The 17,684-nt window shown below is 37.5% G+C and overlaps 1 protein-coding gene across 3 annotated transcripts in view; it reads right to left on the reverse strand.

Annotated features, from left to right (window-relative positions):
- Window positions 1-17,684, reverse strand: part of LOC124721698 — a 131,986-nt gene that overhangs the window by 53,406 nt on the left and 60,896 nt on the right. For 2 of the 3 annotated variants that reach the window (XM_047246782.1, XM_047246784.1), the window contains 2 exons: window positions 5,692-5,838; window positions 5,450-5,587 (listed from right to left, as the gene is read on the reverse strand). In XM_047246782.1, the coding sequence (XP_047102738.1) occupies window positions 5,450-5,587; window positions 5,692-5,838 (285 nt within the window). The remainder of the gene's footprint in view (window positions 1-5,449; window positions 5,588-5,691; window positions 5,839-17,684) is intronic. The other variant, XM_047246783.1, reaches the window with a different exon arrangement.

Consider the following 17,684-nt stretch of genomic DNA (forward strand, 5'->3'; position numbering starts at 1 on the left):
TCTGTGATGCAGCGTCAAGGGTAACCGCAGCCATGGTCTCCGAGCTTATAGTCCATTATGCTGCAAACATCGTCGAACTGTTCGTGCAGAGGGTTGTTGTCTTGCAAACATCCCCATCTGTTGACTCAGGGATCGAGACGTCGCTGCACGATCCATTACAGCCATGCAGATAAGATGCCTGTCATCTCGATTGCTAGTGATACGAGGCTGTTGGGATCCAGCAGGGCATTCCGTATTACCCTCCTGAACCCACCAATTCCATATTCTGCTAACAGTCATTGGATCTCGACCAACGCAAGCAGCAATGTCGCGATACGATAAACCGCAATCGCGATAGGCTACAATCCGATCTTTATCAAAGTCGGAAACGTGATGGTACGCATTTCTCCTCCTTACACGAGGCACCACAACAACGTTTTGCCAGGCAACGCTGGTCAACTGCTTTTTGTGTGTGAGAAATCGGTTGGAAACTTTCCTCACGTCAGCACGTTGTAGGTGTCACCACCGGCGCCAAGCTAGTGTGAATGGTCTGAAAAGCTAATCATTTGCATATCACAGCATCTCCTTCCTGTCGGTTAAATTTCGCGTCTGTAGCACGACATCTTCGTGGTGCAGCAATTTTAATGGCCAGTAGTGTATTTCCCAAATTATTACATAGCACAGTTGAAAGTATTACTGCTAACACCAAATTGTGTAAAATTATAATTATTCTCACATGAAACTTATAAGAGAGTGCATTTAAACACAGAAAGACTTCCAGTTCTTTTAAAAAACTGCTCCTGGTACAATAACTTATAACACCACTCTTGTCTGTCCACAAACTTTACTAACTTAGCTATTTTGAGCTAGATGTTTTGTATTTTTAAACTATCTTTAATTGTAAAGTATCCAGCTATAGTTGATGTCACTTGTTAGTTGACACAATTACTACCATGTATAACTGTACAACATTAGTCACTGCTTTTACACCACCTTCTTCATTTTATGTGCTTAAGTTCTTAGACACTATAAAATAATAAATAAAATGATAGAACATATGAATTGTAAACTAATGTTAATGTATGTTATCAATGCATCACACATGTAAAGAGGACACTGAAGCACGCTCTGTTGTGACTGTGAAATCAAACTGACATGATTAGTTCAGTCAGGACAGTGTGCATTACAAGTGGTTGTAATGTTTTAACTTAAATTTACTGGCACGTATCTCATGAATGACTCGCATTTTAAGTGTATACAACTGACATTTAATAAGGCTTTGGTGTTACCTTATCATAAATAGTTCTTTATATGGCCTTTAGCACTGAAGATGGCCACAGAGTGACAAATCTCCATAGACAATAAACATTATATGTGACTGATTGCTGTACTCTATTAATTCCACCAGTACCTTGTCTCCTACCTTCCAAACTTCACACAAGCTCTCCTGCTTGGCCGCCTGGCACAACAGTCATTACCAGGAGTTCCAATGCACCAAAAAGATAACCAACCACACCTAGACTTTCATGAGGAGTTCACAGTGCAGGGCACCAGCAGTCTGGTCCCCTTTGTATAAGGTAGCTCAGCCAGATGGGTACATGACAGCCCCACCCCACAGACTGGCTACCGAGCTGGTGACCTAGCAAGGAGGTGAAGTGGCTATGGAAGAAAGGGGGGAGAGGAGGAGGGGGAGGGGGTGGAATGGGGAGGGGAGGGGCTGGAGGTCTTGCCTTTATTAAGTGATTTAGCCTGCTTTGCTACGCTGCAGATATCTAGTTCTAAGTTACTCATCTTGACAGTAGTTGTCGGTCAGATTCTGGAATATTTTCTTCTTCTTCTTTAGTGGAGAAATTTTGAAAAACCGTGTTTAGTACCTCTGCTTTAGTGGCACTGTCACCAGCAACATCACCACTTATCTTGCAGTGAAGGTATTGATTGCGAGTAATGCAGTGATTGTAAGACCATAAAAATACAAAACCTCAGCACCAAGCATTGCATCACATGGTGGATGTCAACAATATTGTGAAGAGAGCACCAAGCTCTTTTGGAGAAAATTTAACATAGGCTTTCAATAGGCATCGGAAAATGATGGCAATACTCATACCACTGATATGTGATCATACTTACATTCTGTGGGAAATTTGCAGTACAGAAATAATGAGCATAAGTCTGAATGTTTGTCACAATTACAGTTATGCACTACCCATCAAAACAGATCACTGCTGGACGCTAGAATAATGGAAGAGCATCACATGAAGTGATGAATCATGTTGTATGTAGCAACATGTCTAACAATTTGTACTTACCTGTAGAATTCTGCTGAGTGTTTCTTAACAGAGTGCATAATCACGAATTTAATGGAACTGACATAGTAGAATTGACCTTTTTTTTCTTCACAGTTTGAACTTTATTCCATGGTTTAGTTTCTTGAAATACATCAGGTAATACTAGACAGCTATCTGCTTTCTAATGTCAGACAGCAATATGAAACTGACTCATTTTTCAAAGTGGGAAGGTTTCCGTCTAAAAAGTGTAAGCTGCATGGTCTGACAAAACGGGTTAATAGGCTGTCCAAGTTCTTGACCTCTGCTCATCATCTCTGGTATGAATTATAGTGTCAAAAGATAGTTATACATGATTATGCCATAAGATTTACAGAACAGTTCATCATGTTATTGGAAGTATGGAAGATACTATTTGAAAAGAGTTGGAGTTATTTGGTGGAATTTTTTCCTGGAAATGTCATTACTGTAGTGGATAGCTATTGAGGATATTACTGCAATTCAGATTCACTCTGTAGTAGGAGGCAAATGAGTGTTATATCTGGTTTGGTTCCTACGATTTTCACCTAAAATATTTTCTGATGTATTAAAACATCTTCAACCATTTTCACCAACACAGAGTCACAAGGCGAGGTTCATAAAATAATGACCAACAGGTTTTCTGAAGTTCTTGCACAACCTGGCAGTTCATGACTCTCTCAATGATAGAACGCTTCACTGAAATACGATAAGCTTGAACTACTGAGCATTGTCCTTCAGACAACCTAAATAAAGCGAAGTAGAACCAATTTTTTGCTATACGCTTTCCACAATATCTACTTTTAAAAAAATCATGTTTTCTTTGTGTAGAGACCCCATTTTAATTATGAATGTTAAGAACAAAGTAGAAGCAGTATTTATTTTCACTCACTAGTTCTCAACAAATGCAAATGTGTGTGCTTTACAAATAACAAAGAGTAAATTACTTTCTGCATTTCACCTAACAAACTTTACCATGCTCACACTGACTTCACTGCACTTCACTCCACTTGTACCTTTTTATGGTCAATATGTTACTTATGAGGTAATTGTGATTAAGCATTTTAATGATGAAAGTGCCACAAATCTCTGTGCAGTGTGTCATTTAGGACATCAGGAAACTCAAATTTTAAATTCATTTTTACTCTATAAATTTCTGTCAGACCTACAAACTAGTTACATCACTCAATTTATCTCACCAAGTATTACTATTTTGCAAGGAAATAAATGATACTTCCATTTGATAAATCAAAGTTTATGTCCATATTCAGTTGTTAATAAGGTTATGAAAAGGCACTGGTCATTATTTTATGAGTCCATTGCAAAGTGTAATTGTGAAGATCAAAACATATCACCAATATGTTTCATCTTTCCTTAACATTTTAGGTGAAAACATTAGGTATTTTGCCCTGTATATTGTTTTTATTTATGGAAAAAAACAGCAAGTATGAAATCATATTTTCTAAATTTTTTTAATTACATCATCTATTCCATTCACTTTATTCAGAACATTAAAAAATCTCATTCAGTTTGCTATTCAAGTTCTGGCCACCATTTTCCAATTGCATAAGGAACCATATAATTCATTTTTTTACTCTCAGTTTTTTTCTGAACAATGTGGTAGTTGGTCCGTTGTAAAATAATACATTTCTCTTGTACTCATGTTAGATTCTGCTTCATTTGCCAAAACAAAGTGCAGTTTACACAAACTTCATTTTTACTAGCATGCTAATGCAGTTGCAATAGCAACAGAATCCTTAAGCAGATCATAAGACAAGTCAACAACTTATGAAAAAGCTCATCATTGGTAGATAAATAAATTTGTAATTTCTTCACTTATATTGTTTAGAACCTTGACAAATTCTTTTCACCACTATTGGTGGCCCTTAGAAAATTACATTATTCCATTGGCAAAAAGACCTACAATTACTTCTATATGACAGTAGATACGAAAGTTTCACATATTAACCATATGGCAAAATGTTCCTTTTTACATGACATTGACTGTTAGAAACTCATTTTGGTATCTTCAGCCATTTATGAAATATGATAGTGGTTATGAATAGTTCACCCTTGTGCACTACATGTAATTCATTTTCTTGAGACTGAAGGAATAATATCTTGTCCCATGTTTAAAAAAAGAAATTCAATGATGATGATGTCGTGTGGCGACGGCCTCCTGTCGGGTAGACCGTTCGCCTGGTGCAAGTCTTTCAATTTGACGCCACTTCGGCGACTTGCGCGTCGATGGGGATGAAATGATGACGATTAGGACAACATAACACCCAGTCCCTGAGCGGAGAAAATCTCCGACCCAGCAGGGAATTGAACCCGGGCCCTTAGGACTGACACTCCGTCGCGCTGACCACTCAGCTACCGGGGGCAGACAAGAAATTCAATATGTCAGCTACATTTTGTACCTGATGATTTTGCACCTAACATGCACCAAACCAACTGTGTCAACTCATATTTTTTGCTGCAAACTATTCGACTTTCATGTGATGGGTTACTTAATTTCAAAACATATGAATAACTATGTGCATTTATAGAAAGGTAGGCAAGTTCACCACGCCACATGGGGCTATAAAATGCAAAAGAATTACCTTTTTTACTGAACAGTTTGTATCAGATCATTTTTGTAAGACTGCAGATCAGCCAGCATGTGCATGCTACTGTTCTTCTGGTATAGTGAGTTGGCCACTGGCCACTGAAGTTTGGAAAGAATGTTTTGATCATTTTGGGTAGCCAGCTGATCCTGCCATCCTTTTGCTACCGTATGCTTGTCCCACTACATAAAATGTAGAGATCTGTTGCACTTCTTCAAGCAGGCTCACACTTTCACCCAATATGTGAGTAACCTGCTTCCTTTGGGTGTGCACCTTAAGGAAATTTCCCAGCTTAGATCTGTACAAGTATACTTCCATACAATTGCAGTGCTTATTTCAGATGTCAAAGTATAAACTGGAGATAAAGTCCCAACAAGCCACAGATTTTAAAAAGATCTTAACATAGATTACTTGATAAGGTGATAAATTCTGTAATATGCTCATATTTTGGACAGTTGCTACCAGTGAATTTTATACCCTTGCGAACACAGTAAAAGCACAGTTTACTGACTGCCAATTCATTCGTCTTAGAACATTATGTGATATATATTGCTGGTTACTTACAGCAAAATTGCGTTCATTTGCACCACCAAAACTCTGACATAAGTACGCTATTGTCATTTCCTTGTCACTGATGATACTATATAGATCTGCAATCCGCCTCTTGCAATTATCAAGCTCATTCTCCAATTCTGCAACTACCTAAAATTGAAGAAAGCTTATTAAAAATCACAATAACTCTAATTGTCAATGGAGACTATTAGCTTCAATGGGCTCATATGCTATGGCTGAAAATTAATACTTGCCACTGAGTTGTTCTGGCGAGCTATGTCATACTGATGCACCTGTCTCTCTACCTCTGCTTCAAGCCGCCTCAGATTCTCCATAAGGGACCGATTTTTGTTCACTTCAAAGTTTAGATGAGCTCTCAAGTTAGCATTTTCCTGTAAGTACTAAATTAAATTATTCTTACAATGTACCTAGATCAAGAAGTACCATAAGAAAAATCAGAACTAAAAATGCTTAAAAACATTAACATGGTAAATTTTTAACATAAATAGGTTTTGGGCACCAAGTTTAACTGATTATCAACAAAAAAATAATAGGCGAGTTAATTTGATTTGTTTACAGAATGTAAAGTTATGCTGCAAACTATACAAACTTCCCAAAGTAATTGGTTCAGAAATAATTGTGGTTAAAAAAGTAGTGTGGAGATAACCACTAAGAGCCGCTGCCCACTCATATTATGGGGTAAGGAGAAAATTTCTTGCCCTGGCACAGAAATGGCAATGGCAATGAAGCAGTGCAGAAATGGCAAGCCACCATAAAATTCTCTGTTTATACAGTTTATCGCCACCAAAAATTCATTTGAGGCTGCTGAAGATTTACCATCCCAAGTCTTATTTCACTATTTAAGAATAAGAACTAAGCAGCTGAATTCAAGCACTGCCGTATTTCCCCTCAAAGATGATTTCGGCGAAGAACCAGAAACTGCATCCAAATGTGGAACCTTTGAGAAAGTGCACAACATGTCCTGAACAATCAATGACTAAAGATGCATGAGAAGTTTATGTAACTGGCTTATCTGATGAAGGAGTCTGGTATATATACACAGTGGTGAGAAAAGTCATAGGATGAATCCTAATATCATGTCTGACTCTCTTTGCCCAGCATAGTGGAGCAACTCTGTGTGTCATGGAATCAACAAGTTGTTGGAAGTCCCATGCAGAAAAATTGAGCCAGGCTGCCTCTATAGCCATCCATAAATGTGAGAGTGTTGCTAGAGCAGGATGTCGTGCATGCACTGACCTCTCAATTATGTCCCATAAATATTCGATGGGATTCACATCAGGCAATCTGGGTGGCCAAATCATTAGCTCAAATTGTCCTGAATGTTCTTCAAACCAGTCATAAGCAATTGTGGGCCAGTAACAATTCCACCATTGTTTGGGAACAAGAAATCCATGAATGGCTGTAGATGGTCTCCAAGTAGCCGAACATAACTGTTTCCAGTCAATAATCAATGGATACAGTAAGATCAGAGGACCCAGCCCATTCCATCTAACAAGGGAACCTCCCCATCGCACCCCCCTCAGATTTAGTTATAAGTTGGCACAGTGGATAGGCCTTGAAAAACTGAAAACAGATCAATTGAGAAAACAGGAAGAAGTTGTGTGGAACTGTGAAAAAATAAGCAAAATATACAAACTGAGTAGTTCATGGGAAGATAGGCAATGTCAAGGACACCGGGAACGCAGGAGCGCCGTGGTCTCGTGGTAACGTGAGCAGTTGCGGAACGAAAGGTCCTTGGTTCAAATCTTCCATCAAATGAAAAGTTTAATTTTTTATTTTCAGTTTATGTGACAAACTCTTATGTTTTCATCACTTTTTTGGGAGTGATTATCACATCCACAAGAAAACCTAAATCGGGCAAGGTAGAAGAATCTTTTTACCCCTTCGCCAAGTGTACAAGTTAGGTGGGTCGACAACATATTCCTGTCATGTGACGCACATGCTGTCACCAGTGTCGTATAGAATATATCAGATGTATTTTCCTGTGGAGGAATCGGTTGACCTATGACCTTGCGATCAAATGTTTTCGGTTCCCATTGGAGAGACACGTCCTTTCGTCTACTAATCGCACGGTTTTGCGATGCGGTCGCAAAACACAGACACTAAACTTATTACAGTGAACAAAGACGTCAATGAACGAACGGACATATAATATCATCTTGCTCTGATTGTTGCCAGCATCATATATAATAACTATGCAAAAATAAAGAAAATAAAATTTTCACTCGAGGGAAGACTTGAACCAAGGACCTCTCGTTCAGCAGCTGCTCACGCTACCACGGGACCACGACGCTCCTGAGCTCACTGTCTCCATGATGTTGCCTATGCGACCCGTGGACTACTCAGTTTGTATATTTTGCTTATTTTTTACAGTTCCACACAACTTCTTCGTGTTTTCTCAGTTGATCTGTGTTCAGTTTATCAAGGCCTATCCACTGTGCCAACTTATAACTAAATCTGAGGGGGGTGCGATGGGGAGGTTCCCTTGTAAGCACAGCCCACACTATTATGGATCCACCAACAGCTTTGCTGACAACTTCGTTCCATGGCTTCTTGGGGTCTGCACCACACACTAAACCTATCATCAGCTCTTACCTACTGAAATCAGGACTCATCTGACCAGGCCATGATTTTCCTGTCATCTAGAGTCCACCCATATGGTCACAAGCCCTGGAGAGGTGCTGCAGGTGATTTCGAGCTGTTAGCAAAGGTACTCACATCATTTGTCTGCTGCCATAGCCCTTTAACACCAAATTTTGCCACACTGTCCTAACTGATATCTTCTTCGTACGTCCCACACTCATTTCTGTGGTTATTTTGCGCAACTGACAACTCTACGCAATTGTCAGTGTTCTCAGTTGTTAAGTGAAGGCCGTCGGCCACTTTGTTTCCTGCGGTGAGAGGTAATCCATGAAATTTGGTGTTCTCAGCACACTCTTGACACTGTGGAGCTTTGACTATTGAATTCCCTAATTATTTCCAAACTGGAATGTCCCATGCATCTAGCTCCAACTACCATACCACGTTCAGAGTCTTAATTCCCATTGTGCACCCATAATCACGTCGAAAACTTTTCACATGATTCACCTGAGTACAAATGGCAGCTCCTCCCATGCACTGCACTTTTATACCTTGTATAACGATACCACGGCCACTAGTGTATGTGTATATCATTATCCCATGACTTTTGTCACTTCAGTGTATCATGAACAATTATCTACTAAGAAGCCTTGTGCAAAATTTGTTAAATAATGATCAAAGATAAATGCTAAAATAAATTTCTCAGCAATTTAAAAAATAACCCAATTAATTTTTTGGTCTTTACTGTGGATGAGATACCAGTCACTTCTGGTCAGCACTGAAACTACAATTAAAGTGTAGCCTGAAACCTGTGGTTCTGCACCAGACAAGGCAATTGATTTTATTTGCCAAAAAGGGTTTTACATGTGTTTTCTTGGATGTCACAGGGATCCTTCTTAGCAATTATCTTACAGACAACTAGTGAAGTCTTCAGGACCAAATGGATGAAATTTTTTTAGAGAAGACACCTTGAGTGCAAAATAAAGAGCGTAATCTTTAGGATGATATGCCTGCCCACAAAGGTGTTTTGACACTAGAAAAACTGCGCAATTTAGAATATGAAACTTAAGAACATCCATCCTATTCATCAGATTTGTCTCACTAATGTAAACTCATTGTTGCAACTAAATATATTTGTAATGGAAAATATGCCAAGCCCAATAAGGAGGCTACGGCAATTGTTTAGATGTATATTTTGCCAATCTTCCATGACAGCAATTGAGAGAGTAAACCTACTCATTAGAAACTGACTACTTTTTCAAAATAAAAGATCTCCTCTTTCAATGTCAGGATGAGACATTTTATCTTGGCCCATGTATAATAGCCACTGCTAATTTGATTTCACTTTAAGACTACACCAGCCACCACTAGACTTGCTGTTTAGAACTGTTGTGTCACCGCCAGACACCACACTTGCTAGGTGGTAGCCTTTAAATCGGCCGCGGTCCGTTAGTATACGTCGGACCCGCGTGTTGCCACTGTCAGTGATTGCAGACCGAGCGCCGCCACACGGCTGGTCTAGAGACACTTCCTAGCACTCGCCCCAGTTGTACAGCCGACTTTGCTAGAGATGGTTCACTGACAAATTACGCTCTCATTTGCCGAGACAATAGTTAGCATAGCCTTCAGCTACGTCATTTGCTACGACCTAGCAAGGCGCCATTATCATTTCCTATTTATCTTGTGATGCATGTACCCTCGGACCGATGTTCACCAATTATGGATTAAAGTTAAGTATTCCAGCAGCTACGTATTATTTTTACTACACTCAACTCCTTTAACTGTTCCAGACCTCACGCCAGCCTGCGTGAGCTTAAACGCGTGCCTTTTGGCTACCGGTCATAGTGGCTTGGCTGTCTTGCCAAGTCACAACAAGAACAATCATCCCAAACGACATATGGAGTGTTCTCCAACGTCAGCAACTGACAACTTGATGTATTTTGCCTATGCATGTATTCTTTTTACCTGAATCATCACCTAACATTAGCTCTTAATCTCTTTCCTTTCTATTCAACCTCTGCATTTCTTTATTTTTTGAGTCGTTACACTTTTTTTTTTTTTTTAATAAAAGAGGACCCACACAGTTTTCAGTCTAGATTGTGGGTATTTTCCTTACTATGATTCACAAATAACAATCTTACAGCAATACTAACCATTTGTGAAATGCAATTTATACAAATAACAAAACCGTAAAACTGGCATGTCTGTGTCTGAACATGGTAATCTCCAAAATTACTAATTGAATTTTCATGGGGTTTTCACAGGTACTCAAGCACAGCTTGGGGCAACATGCACGCTTTATTTCACCAAAACTGAATCATGGGGTGGGGGATTTAAGGTTTTATTTAAAACCTTTGTGTCTCTCTTTTTGTCTGTTTGAACATGCTAATCTCCGAAACTATTAATCGAATGTTGGGCCTGTTGATCTAGCAGTAAAGTGCACACCTGTAAATCAAGAGGTTGCAAGAATAAATCTCAGCAGAACCATAACTTTTTCTGTCTTCATTTTAACCTAGCCTTCACTGCTCAATGATGTGAGGAATGACTAGAAACAACACTTGGTTTGGGTTCCATGTACAACTGTATGTCCCCTTTCCCCAGTTGGACAACAGGGGTAGGTTAGACACACAAAAATTGTCAGAGTGGTGTCTAGCTGAAAGACACCCTGTAGTTGAACCACACAAAATAATAATAATAATAATAATAATAATAATAATAATAAACCCCGTGGAGGCCCGGGAAAAGAATAGGCCTCCGGTATGTTCTGCCAGTGGTAAAAGGCGACGAAAAGAACAAACCACTAATACGGCTAACCCCCCTTTTAGTGTGATTAGTTGGTTCAGGACAGAACTAATGAAGCCTCGGACAAGCGCTGTTGTGGTCCGGGATGACGCTTGAACCCTATGCCCATCCACAATGGTAATGACACTGCTAGCCGCACGTAAAATGATTTAAATCCAAATAGAGGTGTTTTGCATGACATGCTTCCTGCAAACACCCTAGAAGGAAAACAAAGACAGAGGATGAGATGGTGTGATGAAGTTAACTGACACCTCATGTTCTGTTATTACCAAGCAACAAACTTAGGAACCAACACAACTCGATACAGATCACAAGTATACACAACATTTATTACCAGATACCCAGAATTAAAATTTTGAACAGAACAACGACTAGCTGATCAGATCCGTGTAATAATCAAAAATAACAGGATACCCCAGTCAGAACTAGAAAACATCAAACAACAAGTACAACAAATACTGGAACAAAATAATGTACAGTCAGAAGAAGAAGAAGAAGAAGAAGAAGAAAATACAGTAATGGACTCAAACATCCCAGAGCAAACAAACAAAGAACAACACGCATCAATTAAACAATCAGAGGAAAACAAAATCTTAAGACAGCCACCAGAACAAGCACAAATAGAACACGAAGTGACACACATGTCAGATACAGAAGAAAAATTTCAGCTGACATATATAGAATATAAAGACACAAATACAGACACTAGATCATTCTTGCATAGACCACCAAATAACCAACAAGTCGAAACAACAATAACAACTATCAACACAATCATACACAACAAAATAAATGAAAATACAACTACGGAAGAGTTACAACTACTGGTTTATATAGGAGCACTCACTACACTGAATATACACACTAGGAAGAGATTAGAACCAACCAACACACAGAAGAAACCCACAAAACCAGCATGGCAACACAGGCTACAGATCAGAATAGAAAAACTTAGAAAAAACATCGGACAGCTAACACAAATTATAAGAAATGAAATATCAGACAAAAAACGAAAAAGGTTAGGTAAAATCTCACAACAAGAAGCAATAGAGCAATTAGATGAAAAGAAACAAAAATTACAAGCATTGGCCAAACGACTTAGAAGATACAAAAAAGGTGAAAGTAGAAGGAAACAAAACCAAACATTCAACACAAACCAAAAGAGATTTTACCAGACAATAGATAACACACACATTAAAATAGATAATCCACCAAACATAACAGACATGGAACACTTCTGGAGGAACATACGGTCAAACCCGGTACAACATAACAGACATGCACGGTGGATACAAGCAGAAACAGACACATACAAGATGATACCACAAATGCCTGAAGTGGTAATTTTGCAACATGAAGTCACCCAAGCAATTAATTCTACCCACAATTGGAAAGCCCCTGGAAAAGATAAAATAGCAAATTTCTGGCTAAAGAAGTTCACCTCAACACATTCACATCTAACTAAATTATTTAACAGTTACATTGCAGACCCATACACAATCCCTGATACACTTACACATGGAATAACCTATCTGAAACCTAAAGATCAAGCAGACAGAGCAAACCCAGCTAAATATCGCCCCATAACATGCCTACCAACAATATACAAAATATTAACTTCAGTCATTACACAGAAATTAATGACACATACAACACAGAACAAAATTATAAATGAAGAACAAAAAGGCTGTTGCAAAGGAGCACGAGGATGTAAAGAGCAACTGATAATAGATGCAGAGGTGACATATCAAGCTAAAACTAAACGAAGGTCGCTGCACTATGCATACATTGATTACCAAAAGCTTTTGATAGTGTACCCCACTCATGGTTACTACAAATATTGGAAATATACAAAGTAGATCCTAAATTGATACAGTTCCTAAACATAGTAATGAAAAATTGGAAAACCACACTTAATATCCAAACAAATTCAAATAATATCACATCACAGCCAATACAGATTAAGTGTGGAATATACCAAAGAGACTCATGAAGTCCTTTCTGGTTCTGCCTTGCTCTGAACCCACTATCCAACATGCTAAATAATACAAATTATGGATACAGTATTACTGGAACATACCCACACAAAATCACACATTTGCTATACATGGATGATCTAAAACTACTGGCAGCAACAAATCAACTACTCAACCAATTACTAAAGATAACAGAAATATTCAGCAATGATATAAATATGGCTTTTGGAACAGACAAATGTAAGAAAAATAGCATAGTCAAGGGAAAACACACTAAACAGGAAGATTACATATTGGATAACCACAGCGACTGCATAGAAGCGATGGAAAAAACAGATGCCTATAAATATCTAGGATACAGACAAAAAATAGGAATAGATACTACAAATATTAAAGAATAACTAAAAGAAAAATATAGACAAAGACTAACAAAAATACGGAAAACAGAATTGACAGCAAGAAACAAGACAAAAGCTATAAATACTTACGCTATTCCAATATTGACCTACTCATTTGGAGTAGTGAAATGGAGTAACACAGACCTCAAGCATTCAATACACTTACATGATCACAATGCCACAAATATAGAATACATCACATACATTCAGCAACAGAGAGGTTCACATTAAGCAGAAAGGAAGGAGGAAGGGGATTCATCGATATAAAAAACCTACATTACGGACAGGTAGACAATTTAAGAAAATTCTTTCTAGAACGAGCAGAAACTAGCAAAATACACAAAGCAATCACTCATATAAATACATCGGCTACACCACTGCAATTTCATAACCAGTCCTACAACCCATTAGATCACATAACATCAACAGATACGAAGAAAGTAAATTGGAAAAAGAAAACACTACATGGCAAGCACCCATATCATCTAACACAGCCACACATCAATCAAGATGCATCCAACGCATGGCTAACAAAAGGCAATATATACAGTGAGATGGAAGGATTCATGATTGCAATACAGGATCAGACAATAAACACCAGACATTACAGCAAGCATATTATTAAAGATCCCAACACCACAACAGATAAAAGCAGACTTTGCAAACAACAAATAGAAACAGTAGATCACATAACAAGCGGATGTACAATACTAGCAAGTACAGAATACCCCAGAAGACATGACAATGTAGCAAAAATAATACATCAACCACTTGCCATACAACATAAACTAATAAAACAACATGTTCCCACATACAAGTATGCACCACAAAATGTACTGGAGAATGATGAATACAAATTATACTGGAACAGAACCATTATAACAGATAAAACACCACCACATAACAAACCTGACATCATACTCACCAATAAAAAGAAGAAATCAGCACAACTAATCGAAATATCCATACCCAATACAACATATATACAGAAGAAAACAGGAGAAAAAATTGAAAAATACATCCAACTGGCTAAGGAAGTCAAGGACATGTGGCATCAGGATAAAGTTGACATTATACCAATTATACTATCAACTACAGGAGTCATACCACACAATATCCACCAGTACATCAACACAATACAGCTACATCCAAACTTATATGTACAACTACAGAAATCTGTAATTATTAATACATGTTCAATTACCCGAAAGTTCCTAAATGCAATGTAACATATACCGTACAGTTAAAAGGAAGTGACGCTTGATCAAGATCCGCGTCACTTTCCATTTTTAACCAGACCTAAGGTCTGAGAAAGGAAAGATAATAATAATAATTATAATTATTATTTCTTTACTTTCTCAGACGTTAAGTCTGGTTAAAAATGGAAAGTGACGCGGACCTTGATCAAGCGTCACTTCCTTTCAACTGTATGGTATGTGTTATATTGCATTTAGGAACTTTCGGGTAATTGAACATGTATCAATAATTACAGATTTCTGTAGTTGTACATGTAAGTTTGGATGTAGCTGTATTCCATTGAGGTACTGGTGGATATTGTGTGGTATGACTCCTGTAGTTGATAGTATTATTAGTATAATGTCAACTTCATCCTGATGCCACATGTCTTTCACTTCCTCAGCCAGTTGGATGTATTTTTCAATTTTTTCTCCTGTTTTCTTTTGTATATTTGTTGTATTGGGTATGGATATTTCGATTAGTTGTGATAATTTCTTCTTTTTATTGGTGAGTATGATATCAGGTTTGTTATGTGGTGTTGTTTTATCTGTTATAATGGTTCTGTTCCAGTATAATTTGAATTCATCATTCTCCAGTACACTTTGTGGTGCATACTTGTATGTGGGAATGTGTTGTTTTATAAGTTTATGTTGTAAGGCAAGCTGTTGATGTATTATTTTTGCTACATTGTCATGTCTTCTGGGGTATTCTGTATTTGCTAGTATTGTACATCCGCTTGTTATGTGATCTACTGTTTCTATTTGTTGTTTGCAAAGTCTGCATTTATCTGTTGTGGTATTGGGATCTTTAATAATATGCTTGCTGTAATGTCTGGTGTTTATTGTTTGATCATGTATTGCAATCATGAATCCTTCCATCTCACTGTATATATTGCCTTTTCTTAGCCATGTGTTGGATGCATCTTGATTGATGTGTGGCTGTGTTAGATGATATGGGTGCTTGCCATGTAGTGTTTTCTTTTTCCAATTTACTTTCTTCGTATCTGTTGATGTTATGTGATCTAATGGGTTGTAGGACTGGTTATGAAATTGCAGTGGTGTAGCCGATGTATTTATATGAGTGATTGCTTTGTGTATTTTGCTAGTTTCTGCTCGTTCTAGAAAGAATTTTCTTAAATTGTCTACCTGTCCATAATGTAGGTTTTTTATATCGATGAATCCCCTTCCTCCTTCCTTTCTGCTTAATGTGAACCTCTCTGTTGCTGAATGTATGTGATGTATTCTATATTTGTGGCATTGTGATCATGTAAGTGTATTGAGTGCTTGAGGTCTGTGTTACTCCATTTCACTACTCCAAATGAGTAGGTCAATATTGGGATAGCGTAAGTATTTATAGCTTTTGTCTTGTTTCTTGCTGTCAATTCTGTTTTCCGTATTTTTGTTAGTCTTTGTCTATATTTTTCTTTTAGTTATTCTTTAATATTTGTAGTATCTATTCCTATTTTTTGTCTGTATCCTAGATATTTATAGGCATCTGTTTTTTCCATCGCTTCTATGCAGTTGCTGTGGTTATCCAATATGTAATCATCTTGTTTAGTGTGTTTTCCCTTGACTATGCTATTTTTCTTACATTTGTCTATTCCAAAAGCCATATTTATATCATTGCTGAATATTTCTGTTATCTTTAGTAACTGGTTGAGTAGTTGATTTGTTGCTGCCAGTAGTTTTAGATCCATGTATAGCAAATGTGTGATTTTGTGTGGGTATGTTCCAGTAATACTGTATCCATAATTTGTATTATTTAGCATGTTGGATAGTGGGTTCAGAGCAAGGCAGAACCAGAAAGGACTTCATGAGTCTCCTTGGTATATTCCACACTTAATCTGTATTGGCTGTGATGTGATATTATTTGAATTTGTTTGGATATTAAGTGTGGTTTTCCAATTTTTCATTACTATGTTTAGGAACTGTATCAATTTAGGATCTACTTTGTATATTTCCAATATTTGTAGTAACCATGAGTGGGGTACACTATCAAAAGCTTTTGGTAATCAATGTATGCATAGTGCAGCGACCTTTGTTTAGTTTTAGTTTGATATGTCACCTCTGCATCTATTATCAGTTGCTCTTTACATCCTCGTGCTCCTTTGCAACAGCCTTTTTGTTCTTCATTAATTATTATTATTACTATTATTATTATTATTATTATTTCTTTCTTTTCTCAGACGTTATGTCTGGTTAAAAATGGAAAGTGATGTGGACCTTGATCAAGCGTGGCTTCCTTTTAACTGTACGGTATATGTTACAGTGCATTTAGGAACATGTATCAATCATTACAGATTTCTGGAGTTGTATATATATATATATTATATATATATTATATATAATATATATATATATATATATATATATATATATATATATATATTATATATATATATATATGACTCCTGGATAATCCTGGATGACATTATTATTATTATTATTATTATTATTATTATTGCTGTTGTTGTTACTACTAAACAAATTTTTATGGGGTTTTCACAGCTAACCTGATCACAGCTTGGAACACCTTCCAAAAGCAAGGCACATTGTAACTCTGATTGAAAGTATCAGCCATTGTCTCCGTGCTTAGAACCCATCACTCATAGAGGCTTAAAATTACCTTCCCTCCAATGTGACATCACAGCAGTAGAATTTTCGATGGGGAGCGGGTCGCGCAAGCAAGTTTTTATACTATGAATCCCACTTATTTCTAACAATCTCGACTGAGCTTATGCTATGCCATGACAATAAACAAAGCACAAGATCAGACACTGGGTGCTGTGGGCGTGGACCTTAGTGTCAGTTGCTTTTCACAAGGCCAGCTCTATGTGGCTCACTCCCATGTTCGTTCACGTCCCCAACCATACTAATTCAAACATTGTATACAAAGATGCTTTATAAGTCAAAAATAAATTCCATTCATATGAAGTCAGCCACAGCTATAAATAAATACCCAGGCAACACCGGGCTTCCCAGTTAGTAATCAAAATATCTGTAATAAAGGGTGAACAATGCAATAGTTGTTCTACATTTTTCTTATCTGGGAGCTGTACATGTTTAAAGGGAAATGGTAAATTGTTACAACTAAGTTGGATTCAGGCTATAAAAACCCACATTACTTCCCATAAAAAATTCCATTTCTGTGATGTTACGTAGGAGGGAAGTAACTTCAAGTCTCTGTGAGTGAAGGTTTCTGAGGGGCAAGATAATGCATGACACTCTCCACCGG

This window comes from Schistocerca piceifrons, chromosome X (genome assembly GCF_021461385.2).
Source record: "Schistocerca piceifrons isolate TAMUIC-IGC-003096 chromosome X, iqSchPice1.1, whole genome shotgun sequence".
NCBI classification, from domain to species: domain Eukaryota; kingdom Metazoa; phylum Arthropoda; class Insecta; order Orthoptera; family Acrididae; genus Schistocerca; species Schistocerca piceifrons.